The sequence below is a fragment of the Myotis brandtii genome, unplaced genomic scaffold (assembly GCF_000412655.1).
Source record: "Myotis brandtii unplaced genomic scaffold, ASM41265v1 scaffold537, whole genome shotgun sequence".
NCBI lineage: Eukaryota > Metazoa > Chordata > Mammalia > Chiroptera > Vespertilionidae > Myotis > Myotis brandtii.
Window position 1 is genome coordinate 526101 of NW_005369971.1, and position 11368 is coordinate 537468.

Below are 11368 nucleotides of genomic sequence, written 5' to 3' on the forward strand. Positions count from 1 at the left end.
TCGGATCCGCCTTCCTGGGAACAGTCCCCGGCACAGGCTTCCAAGCCCCGCAGGCCAGCCCTGCTCCGGGCGGGCGGGGGCGTGTCCGATCTGGGCAGCCTGACCCAGCAGGGCGCCTTCCCACAACTGTCTCCAAGAACTGACCAAAAAACGAGCTCATAAGCAATATAGCGAGGTTACAAGATACAAAGTTACTACACAAAAGTCAGTTACTATGTACCAGCAGTGAGCAGTTGGGACTTGAAATAAAAAACAAAGAAGCCTACATGTGGATGCTTATGGCAGCTTGGTTGCGAGTTGCCAAAACTTGGAAGGAACCAAGGGGTCCTTCCGCGAGTGATGGAGAGAGAAACTGTGGTCCATGGACAGTGGCGTGTTATTCAGCACGAAAAAGAAATGAGCTGTGAGGCCGCGAAAGACACGGAGAAACCAGTGCATGTGACCAGTGCAAGCAGCCAGTCTGAAAGGGCTACTCTGTCGGGTTCCAACTCTGTGATGCTCTGGAAAAGGCAAAACTGGAGACAATAGAACGATCAGGGGATGGGGGAGGGATGAGGAGGTGGGGCCTAGGATGTGAGGGCAGTGACACTGCTCTGTGACACCCATGGTGGGTACATGTCATCATACATTTGTCCAAACCCATAGAACAGAGGACGCTGATGTAAACCCTGGGCGGGGGATGCAGCGTGTCCGTACAGGTTCACCCGTCGGCACAAATGCCCCATCTGGTGGGGGTGTTGCTGGGAGGCGGTGCGTGTGGGGCTGCAGGGGCTGCATGAGAATCTCTGCACCTTCCACTCCATTTTGCTGTGAACCTAAACCTGTTCTGAAAGAAGTCTATTAATAATAAGAGGCTTAGTGTAAAGAAAGGTCAAAAGCATACAAGGAATCGAGGTCACGCCCCACTACACATAGCGCTGTTGTGTGTGTACTGTTGTTTTTGTAAAACGAATAAACGTAGAATTGCAGTTCCGTGTGAGTGTGTGTGTGTGAGAAGACGTGACAGCAGGCTGGGTCCCGTGTGGGGCGTCTACGGGCCTTCACTGCCCTTTGCCTCCAGCTCCAGGCCAAGCGCTCACTCCGGCTCCAGACCGGGGACAACGGGGCTCGTCACGATATTTTATGATGATGTTAGAGCGGCTGTGGGTGGTTTCTAAATGGCTGTTCGCAGCGCCTCCAGCTCCAGGCCAAGCGCTCACTCTGGCTCCAGACCGGGGACAACACGGGGCTCGTCACGGTATTTATGATGATGTCAGAGCGGCTGTGGGTGGTTTCTAAATGGCTGTTCGCAGGCTCTGTTCCAGGCCCCTGCGTCTGCACTGAGCCTCGGGGTGGAGTGCCCCCGCCAGCGCCGCAGTGACCTCTGTGTTTGATTCCAGACAGGCTGACGGCCGCAAGGTCCTGCGGTCCAGCGTCCGGGAGTTCCTGTGCAGCGAGGCCATGTTCCACCTGGGGGTCCCCACCACGCGGGCCGGCGCCTGTGTCACCTCAGAGTCCACGGTCGTGCGCGACGTGTTCTACGACGGCAACCCCAAGCTGGAGCCGTGCGCGGTCGTGTTGCGAATAGCCTCCACCTTCCTCAGGTAACGGCTCCCGTGGGCTGTCTGCGTGCGCTCGGTTACGGGCCGAGGAGACGCTCGTGCAGCTCAGATACATTGAGCGTCTGTGCCCTGGGACAGCGGAAGCCGGCTGTCCGTGAAGGAGACCTTTGACCCACGGGCAGAAGGTACCAGGCGTTTTCTGGGTCAGGAGCCCCGTCCTGCGTGTGGACAGTCGTGCCCTCCCAGATTCCTTGTCCGACACTTGTTGCCGCCAGAAGGGATGGGGTGGCAGAGGCCGTGGCGGCGAGTCCACAGGCGCCCCAGCATCCAAGAGGGTGCAGGGCCAGGCGGAGGCGGGACTGTCCAAGCAGGTGTCTGGGAAAGGCCACGACAGCCGGCTACTCCCTCAGAGTCTGACAGGAGCTGCCTGAAATCCTCCAAGAAAGTGGCCACGTGTAGCGTCATGATGAATAAGGGGCTGTTACCGGCCTGGCATGCCCATGTCCCTCACACGCTCACTCAGCAGACTCCTCTCTGGCTCCATCTCTGATAGGAGCCTGTTTGTCCGTCCAGATGTCACTGTGCTGCTTGGCATCAAACGCAGTGTGTCAGGAGGTGGCGGTGGGGCCGAGCCAACCCTGTATGTGTGTGTCCGGGCACCCATGATGGCTCAGCAGTCCCCAGGCCAGTCCCGGGTGCCCTCTTGCCCTCCGGGGATAGCAGGAGCCAGGACAGGGGTTGGCCTCACCCTGGGAGACACCTCGGTGGCACCACGGGCACTGTGACCCATCACTCAGCTGTGGGGCCGGCCTGGGCCCTGTAGGGTGTTGGCAGCATCCCTGGCCTCGGCCACCAGCTGCCGGCAGTCACCTGTCAGGACAACCACACGTCTCCGGGCATCCTTCACGGCCCAGGGGACACGGTCCCTGAGCACCCACGGCAGGATGTCAGTGACGACACGTCCTGGGTGTGGGCGGACGTGCAGGGGGCCTTGTCCTGGTTGAGCTGGGGGCGTCCCTGGGCCTCCCGCCACGCCGGCTGTGTGAGCTGTGAGCGTGGCCAGTGAGCCTGTTGTGCTCGTACCACTGGTTGGTGGTTCGGACCCAGGTGTCCGCCGTCAGCTGCCGTCCGGGGCCAGGCTTCTCTCTCCTTTTTCCCAGGGGACGGGTCACGGTTAACCTGTGGAAACCCGGGCCTCCCCGCAGGTTCGGGTCCTTTGAGATCTTTAAGGCTGAAGATGAGCACACGGGCCGTGCGGGCCCCAGCGTGGGGAGGAACGACATCCGCGTGCAGATGCTGGACTATGTGGTCAGCACTTTCTACCCTGAAATCCAGGCCACACACGCCAGCGACTCCGTGCAGAGGAACGCTGCCTTCTTCCGTGAGGTGGGTCCCAGAGGTGCCAGGCCTGCCTGCCCTGGGTCAGCCCCCTTTCCCCCAGAAGTGGGCACCGGCCAAGCAGGTGTTTGGGGGCCCGTCCTGCGCTGGTCACTCGAGCTGACTGCTGTGGCACCGTCTCCCTCCCTCAGCTCACACCTGCCGTGGGCCATCTCTGAGCGTCCGTTGTGCAACTGAGAGGAGGGTGCTGCCCAGTCAGTGCCTGGGGTCAGCCTCAGGGGAGGGTGGCACCTGCCGGCCAGGGTCTGGACACAGGGCGTTGGGATATCTTGTGGGGCCCCTGCTCTCCCTGTGGCCAGCATGTCCTCGAGACGGCAGGGGGTGCTGAGCAGTGGACCTGGGGCATGAGCAGCAGGGCTGGTGGCCGGACAGACCATCTGAGCCTCCTTCCTGGGCAGCACAGGTGCCTGGACCGGGAGGGTTTTGCCTGACAATGTGGTAACTTCCTTGTTTCCACCTGGTCTTCCCGTTGGGCCTGAGTCATAGGGATGCCAGGCTTCATGATTTTTCTGGTAAAAGTCCAAACCAGTGAGTATATAGAAGTAGATGGTGTATGTGGGGGCTAGAGCCCTCCTGAAGTCTCCTCAGGTTCTCCCCACGGCCGAGTGCTGGTCGAGATGACAGGATCTGTGCCAGGGCCCCTCAGAGGAGCACAGCTCGCCCCCGGGAGGGGAAGACGGGCGGGAAGGGGGCTGGAGGGAGCAACCAGGCCCGTCCTGCCCCAGGTGACACGTCGCACGGCCCGGATGGTGGCTGAGTGGCAGTGTGTCGGCTTCTGCCACGGCGTGCTCAACACGGACAACATGAGCATTGTGGGGCTCACCATCGACTACGGGCCCTTTGGCTTCCTGGACAGGTGGGCACACCCCACAGCGCCCGAGTTGCTGGGCAGGGGAGGGGCCTGCAGGCCAAGCTGGTCGGTGTTCCCAGCAGTGGAGTCCCCTGGAGGGTTTTGAGCCGAGAAAAAGCACTTTCAAAGGGTGCTCCCCCCCTCCCCCCGGCATGTCCTGAAACGGACTGAAGGGCAAGGCCAGGGGCAGGTGGTGAGCAGGAGGCAGGCAGGACTCTGCTTCCCTGCTCTGGAGGTGGACCCGTCAGGGCTGGTGGCTGATGGAGTGTCAGCTGGTGGCAGGAGAGAGTCGAGGACTCTGCAGGGTCCTTGAGCTGAGCCCATGGGGCCAGGACTCCTGGGGGTGGCGGGGGAGCAGCAGCCACACGGGCAGCACCTTCTCCCGTGGCAGGTACGACCCCGACCACGTGTGCAATGCCTCGGACACTGCCGGGCGCTACTCGTTCAGCAAGCAGCCTGAGGTGTGCAAGTGGAACCTGCAGAAGCTGGCCGAGGCCCTGGTGCCCGAGCTGCCCCTCGAGCAGGGCCAGGCCATCCTGGCCGAGGAGTATGACGCCGAGTTCCGCAGGCACTACCTGAGCAAGATGCGCAGGAAGCTGGGCCTCGTGCAGGCTGAGCGGGAGGAGGACGCGGCGCTGGTGGCCAAGCTCCTGGAGACCATGCACCTGACCGGTGAGTGGGCAGGTGCACACGCCGCTGTGGGCTCGGTACGCGCTCTGCAGTGAGATAGACGTGAGGTGAAGCTGACCTTTCACCGTCCTCACTGTGCACCCTAGGGGCGTTGGGTACATCCCACTGTGGTGCAGCCAGCCCCCCGTCCATGTCCAGAACTGTCCATCTTCCCACTGAAACTGTCCCCGTGAACACTGACTCCACGTGACCCTGTGACCGCGACCCTGCGGGCCTCACAGAAGGGGAAGCCCACAGCCGTGTGTCTGGCTGACATCGCGAGCACCGGGTCCTGCAGGCCCCGTGCTGACCGAGGCGGAGGCCTCTGCGCTGTGCGGACGGGCCTGCTGTGCTCAGCACCACCCGCTATGCCGCGGGCTGGCTGGCCCTTTCGCTGCTGTGGAAACAGCCCTCTCTGTCCCACACTCGGTCCTGCACTTAGCAGAGGGCCTGGCCCAGAGCTCCAGCTGGCGGGAGGGAAGCTTCCTGTCCGCCACCACAGAGCAGGCGGGACTGCGCCTCCTCATGCCTGTTTCCAGTTTGGGTGCTTTTACCATGTGCATCAGTTGAGACGACCACATGGCTTTACGCCTTCATTCATATCCTTAGTCCGTGTGAACTAGAACGAATTGCCACAAACGGGCCTCAGCCCACAGCCATGTCTCCGTTCTGGAGGCTGGAGGCCAAGATGGAGGTGCCAACGTGGGGGGTTATTGGTGAGGCCGCTGCTCACTCACAGATGCTGCCTCCACGCTGGGTCCTCATGGGCAGAGCAGGGAGGGTGGAGCTTTTGTCTCTTCTCACAAGGACACGAGTCCCCCCGGGGGGCCCCACCCTCATGTCCCCACTGCCTCCCAAAGACCAGCCCCCTGACCCTCACACTGGGATGGAGGTCGCAGCCCCGTGCGCTCCTGGGACACACCCTGCTGGTCATGGTGCCAGCCCTTCGAATAGATGGACTTCGCTAGTGTCCTGGCACACTGGCCTGTCGCTTTCTTTCCTTGCAGTATCTGTGGCTTTGGTGTCGAGGCAGTGCCAGCCTCACAGAGTAAATCAGGAAGAGTTCCCTGTTTTTCACAAGAGTTTGAGGATTGGTGATAATTCTTTAAATATATTTTTATTGATTTCAGAGAGGAAGGGAGAGGGAGAGCAACGTCAATGATGAGAATCATTGATCGGCTGCCTCCTGCACGCCCCCTACTGGGGATCGAGCCCGCAACCTGGGCATGTGCCCTGACCGGAATCAAACCCGGGACCATTCAGTCCGCAGGCTGACACTCTGTCCACTGAGCCACACCAGCTAGAGTGGTGGTTGACAGAACTCACCAATGAAGGGTCAGGTCCGGGGCTTTTCTTTTTGGGGAAGTGTTAGATCAGGAATTCAGTATGTATCCTTACTAGTTACAGAACTATGGATTTTCTGTTTCTTCTTGAGTCAGTTGTAATTTGTGTGTTTCTAGGAACTTGCCCAATTTCACCAGAGTTATCTGATTTATTGGCATGTAATTATTCATTGTAATCTTAGTCTTTGGGTTCTGATTTTAGTTATTTGTATCTTCTCTTTTTGTCAATGTAGTTAAGTTTATCGATTTGTTGATCTTTTCAGTTTTTGTTTCATTTATCTCTGCTGTAATCTTTAGTTCCTTCCCTTCTGCTCACTGATCTTGCTTTGTTCTTTTTCTAGTTTGTTAGGTATGATATCAGGTGATAGATTTGAGGTCTTTTTTAATTGATGTGATTGACACATGACCTGTTCACTCAGGTGCACACCACCATTTGATACTTGTGTATACGCAACATGATCACGGTGACTCTAGGGAACACATAGTTACAAACTGTTTTTGTGATGAGAGATCTTTTAAAGTTGGCATCCATGGTGTGCTCGTGTCTTTCTGAGTATTTTATCATTTCCCTTGTGATTTCTTTGTTGGGCCCTTGGGTTATGTTGATTTCAACATTATTTGTGAATTTTCCATTTTCCTCCCGTTTGTGATTTGTGGCTTCATTCCACTGTGGCTGGCGGAGATACCAGCAGCCCTTCTCACTGTATTAGAACTTGTCTGGTGGCCACCGTGGTCTGTTGGGGAGCGTGTGGCTCCCACGGGCAGTGTTGTGGTCCAGTGTGTTTACTGGCGTGTGGGGTCTGGGTCCTTGAACATCCACCTGGACGCCACCCCCATTGCTGGACGTGGACATGACTGTTGTTTCTCCCTTCAGTTTGGCGGACGTTCGCCTTGCACATCAGGAGCTCCCACTCGGTGTGCGTGTGGTCCTGTGTGAGAGGCGTGTCCACGTCCGAGCACATCATACAGCTCCTCCCAAACCCTATTGCGTCTGACGTCAGGGCCACCAGCTTCTGGGTTATCTGCACAGGACACATTTCCCAACCTTTCACTCGCAACTTGATTCTAAAGTGAGTCTCAGAGATGGTGTAGTTGGAACTTTTTTTACTCCATCCTGCCAATCCCTGCTTGTTGATTGGAGTTTAACTCATTTACTTTCTAAGTGATTCCTGAGAAAGAAGCGCTTCTGCCAGTTGGCTATTTGTTGTCTGTGTCTGACACCATTTGCCCTCATTTTCTCCATTGCTGCTTGTGTTTTGTTGATTCTTTGGTAACACACTGAATTCATTCCCTTCTTGTTTCTTTTGTGGTTTTGGAGGTTTTTTATTTTTATTTTTTATTTTTATTGATTTCAGAGAGGAAGGGAGAGGGAGATAGAAACATCCATGATGAGAGAGAGTCATGGATCAGCTGGATCGTGCAAGTCCCCCACTGGGGATCGAGCCCACAACCTAGGCATGTGCCCTTGATCAGAATCGAACCCGGGACCTTTCAGTTTGCAAGCCAATGCTCTATCCACTGAGCCAAACCGGCTAGGGCTGGAGGTTTTCTTAGGAGTTACGATGACTGTTTTGACAGGTCAGACTGAGGACTGATGGGCATGTTTCGGGGGCTTGGGGACACTGTAGCTCCTGAGGCCAGGGGCTGACCCCAGTGCCTTCGCTTTTGTACCCATTTTACAGATGAAGAAACGGGCTGGGGACCTTGAGGACTTGTCAGGTCCAGAGTAGGGGCTGAGGAACAGCTGGGCCTGACAACGCAGTGCGGCTCCCCCCGTAGGATGGAGTGGGGTCAGTCTGTCGTAGGCGGCTCCCCCCGTAGGATGGAGTGGGGTCAGTCTGTCGTAGGCGACTCCCCCCGTAGGATGGAGTGAGGTCCAGCGCCCCCCCTAGGATGGAGTGGGGTCAGTCTGTCGTAGGCGGCTCCCCCCGTAGGATGGAGTGGGGTCAGTCTGTCGTAGGCGGCTCCCCCCGTAGGATGGAGTGGGGTCAGTCTGTCGTAGGCAATTCTGCACGAGGGCAGCAGAGCCTGGCCTCCGCCTCCCTGTACCTGAGCAGCTGTGTGTTCCAGGTGCCGACTTCACAAACACCTTCTACCTGCTGAGCTCCTTCCCAGTGGGGCCCGAGGCTCCCGGCCTGGCCGAGTTCCTGACTGCGCTGACGGAGCAGTGCGCCTCCCTGGAGGAGCTGCGGCTTGCCTTCCGGCCCCAGATGGACCCCCGGTGGGTGCTCAGGTCCTGCTCCCTTGGAATTTGTTTCCAGAAAAGGAGAGACAGTTAGAGCAGAGCGTGTGAGGGGCTGCACATTGGTGCTGCTGGACACCTGGGGCCCGGGCAGCTGCTCCCTTCCCAGGAATGAGTGGCGGTCAGAGGAAAGGACAGTGATGCTGACACTGGATGGGGAGGCCCAGGGCCTGGGCTGGGGGACGGTGGTCTCTGCTCTCGGTGGCCCTCAGGCTTCCACTGGGCCCTGCTTTCTGCACCATCTCCCATTGGGAAGAGCACACATGTCCCTGGGGTGCAGCCCACACTCAGGGCCAGACACGGAGGCGTGGCTGTGCATTTTAATGAACAAGCCTGCAGGCTGGTCAAGAGGAATTTAATGTGAGGCCTCGGGACCCAGGGTGGACTGGCCGGCAGGACCTGTCTCTGACTGCAGTGAACTCCCAGAAGTCGGTGCTGGGTGGGGGCAAACGGTGCCCTGCCCACCCCAGGGTCCGCCTGAGTCGGTCTGTGGCATCTCCTCGGGTGCAGCTGTGCCCGTCACAAGGAGGGGCTGCTGAACAAGGGTGGCCAGCTGGCAGGTGCCCGTATCTACCTCACCCATGGGGCCTGGGCTCCCCGTCAGGCTGTAGGGGGTGCAGCAGGGCAGGTGAGGCCATCCCTCCTCTGGGACAGGCGTCAAGGTGTGCAGCAGTCCCAGGCTATGGTCCACAGCCAGGGCGGGGCGCTGCAGCCTCCTGGACACACTCAGAGCCGCTCCCCACCCCAGGCAGCTCTCCATGATGCTGATGCTGGCGCAGTCAAACCCGCAGCTCTTCGCGCTCATTGGCACCCGGGCCAACGTCACAAAGGAGCTGGAGCGCGTAGAGCAGCAGGCGCGGCTGGAGCAGCTGAGCCCGGCCGAGCTGCTGAGCAGGAACAGGGGCCACTGGGCTGACTGGCTGCAGGAGTACAGGTGAGTCCAGCCTGGACGTGCAGGGTCGGCAAAGTGCTGACTGTGTGGCACCAGCTCTGGGAACCCGATGGAGGAGGTGGGGACCTGCAGCTGCTGCCAAGGGGGCTTGTGGTTCTAGGACCAGGCTGGAGCAGGACAGGGAGGGTGCCGCTGACGAGGACGCCTGGCAGGCTGAGCGCATGCGTGTCATGCACGCCAACAACCCCAAGTACGTCCTGCGGAACTACATCGCGCAGAATGCCATCGAGGCTGCCGAGAACGGAGACTTCTCAGAGGCAAGGGCCCGCCAGTCCCTCCTCTTCCTCTGGGTCCCGCAGCAGGGGCTGGGCCAGGGAGGGAGGGGTCCCCAATAACCTCCCCTTGCTCCTCTCCAGGTGCGACGGGTGCTGAAGCTGCTGGAGGCCCCGTACCACAGGGAAGGGGAGGCTGCTGAGGTCCTGGAGGCCGCTGAGCCTGAGGGGGCCGGCAGCACAGCAGAGAGGCGCCGCTCCTACAGCAGCAAGCCCCCGCTCTGGGCCGCCGAGCTGTGTGTGACGTGATCCTCGTAACCGCCTTGGAGGCCGGGAGGCCCCCAAGGCCCCAAGTGACACTGAGTCCATGAGGCGGTGCCCAGCCAGCGAGCAGCCCCACACCCCGTCTCTCCATGACGGCAGGGACGTCCAGTCAGGACCTGACCCGTCTCTGTCTGACACCGACTCAGCAGCCCAGCCCAGCCCCGCCAGCAGCACGCTCCCCATAAAAAGCTGCTTCACGCAAGGACAGCTCAGCAGAGGGACCGGACCCAGGAGGACACAGCAGCCCCAACCCCCATGGCAGCCTGGGAGGACCGGCGCTGCCGGCTCCTGCTTCTGGGAGCCGCCCCTAATAAACCAGCAGCTCCCAAGGCCCATCTCTGTGTGGTCATTCTGCCCCGGCCCGCCCGAGGCACCTTTACATGCCTGCACCAGGCCGAGCAGCTCAGGCGTCCTGGTAGTAATTGTTGAAGTTGATGCGCAGCAGGAAGTCCTCCAGGTGGGGCTGGTAGCCTCGGTTCACCAGCTTGGTCACCACTATGGCAGGAGCAGCGAGGGGATGGGTGGGAGGAGCAGCGAGGGGATGGGTGGGGCCCTGCCTGCCCTTCTGCCCCGATGCCTGCAGGCAGCCCACCTGCCAGGGCGGGATGGCTCACCTTTGAAAAGGAAGTGGGAGTAGTACTTGAAGGTGTTGTAGGATTGCTGCATGAGGGCAAAGTTGGGGTGCTCAGCGCCGTGGGGGCCACCGGCTGGGCCCCAGGGCTGGGAGATGAGCTGGCTGCGGAACTTGAGGACCAAGCTGAAGACGCTGTGGATGATGTTCATGACGGGAGCCGCCTTCTCCGTCAGCAGGCCCCTGGGAGCAAGGGCGATGCCGCCGGTGGGTGACCTGGCCTCAGGGCAACCCTGGTGCCCACGCCTCCCCTCTGCCCCCGCCTCACCTGAAGACGGCCTTGTGCAGGTACTCGGCATGGGCGCGCTGGATCTCCTCGAGGTCGCCCACTGTGGCCAGCCGGGCCCGGAACTCACACCAGGTGACGTGCAGGATCTGGTTGGCGATGTAGCCCTGGATGACCTTCACGAAGTGCTGCATCTCGTGTTTGAACAGCTGCAGCTGGCGGAACTGCACGGAGCCGGCTGCAGGGCTCACCAGAGCTGCGCAGAGGGATGAGCAGCTGCTGCATGGCCAACACCAGAAGCTGAGGGGCGTGGGCGTGGGCGTGGGCAGGCCTCACCTGTGCGCTTGAGGTGAAAACACACGTCCTTGAGCGTCCACATCATGAGCTTCAGCTGCAGCAGGAAGGAGAAGATGCCGCTGTACCTGCTCAGGCAGCTCTCGGTGATGACGATGTTGAGGGGCCAGTCAACCTGCGGGGGGGGGGACGACGACTCAGCACACCTGGAGGCCCGGCCCAGCCCAGCCCAGCCACACCTCCAGCTCTGCTGACCTTGTACCTGAGCTCCAGGCAGCTCAGCACATCCGGAGCGTTGGGGACGAAGGCCTCCGGCAGGAACTTGAGGGCGAAGGAGAGGTTGGCGGCGAGTGGGGAGTCCCCATGCAAGCTGTACTGCAGCGCCTTGCGCAGCACCGCGTTGAGCACCAGCGGGTTGAGGAGCTCCCCGGGCGTCTGCCCGGCGCCCAGCTGCAGGAGAGGAGGCAGGTCCCAAGGCCGCCCCGCAGCCGCTGCCGCCACGGCCCCACCGGCCCCACCACACAGGCTCACCTTCTCGAAGAGCAAGTCGCTCAGGGACTGCGCGAACTCGCCGTCCTCCATCAGCAGGAAGTGCCGCAGCGCCTCGAAGTGCGCCTCGAGCTGCAGTTCCACGAAGAAGTAGTCCACCGCTGCCTTGTTCACCAGGGACACGCTGGGGAGGGGTG

The 11368-nt window shown here is 60.2% G+C and overlaps 3 protein-coding genes across 3 annotated transcripts in view; 2 read left to right on the forward strand and 1 right to left on the reverse strand.

Moving 5' to 3' along the window:
• TRABD (TraB domain containing) overlaps positions 1 to 1126 on the forward strand; it is an 11651-nt gene extending 10525 nt beyond the window's left edge. The window contains exon 8 of the mRNA XM_014549180.1: positions 1061 to 1126. Within this exon, the coding sequence (XP_014404666.1) occupies positions 1061 to 1126 (66 nt within the window). The remainder of the gene's footprint in view (positions 1 to 1060) is intronic.
• A 2-nt stretch (positions 1127 to 1128) lies between these two features.
• On the forward strand, positions 1129 to 9572 carry LOC102251165 (selenoprotein O). The gene is made up of 9 exons (XM_014549181.1): positions 1129 to 1237; positions 1325 to 1583; positions 2747 to 2927; positions 3665 to 3795; positions 4181 to 4461; positions 7872 to 8022; positions 8792 to 8977; positions 9096 to 9252; positions 9352 to 9572. Exons 1-9 carry the CDS (start codon positions 1129 to 1131, stop codon positions 9523 to 9525), a joined length of 1629 nt encoding a protein of 542 aa, XP_014404667.1. The 3' UTR covers positions 9526 to 9572.
• A 277-nt stretch (positions 9573 to 9849) lies between these two features.
• TUBGCP6 (tubulin, gamma complex associated protein 6) overlaps positions 9850 to 11368 on the reverse strand; it is a gene marked incomplete at its 5' end in the record, with an annotated part of 16475 nt that continues 14956 nt past the window's right edge. Inside the window, 6 exon segments of the mRNA XM_014549183.1 lie at positions 9850 to 10026; positions 10146 to 10345; positions 10431 to 10644; positions 10725 to 10857; positions 10938 to 11132; positions 11214 to 11368. The exon segment at positions 11214 to 11368 is cut by the window's right edge and continues 16 nt beyond it. Coding sequence (XP_014404669.1) covers positions 9935 to 10026; positions 10146 to 10345; positions 10431 to 10644; positions 10725 to 10857; positions 10938 to 11132; positions 11214 to 11368 — 989 coding nt within the window.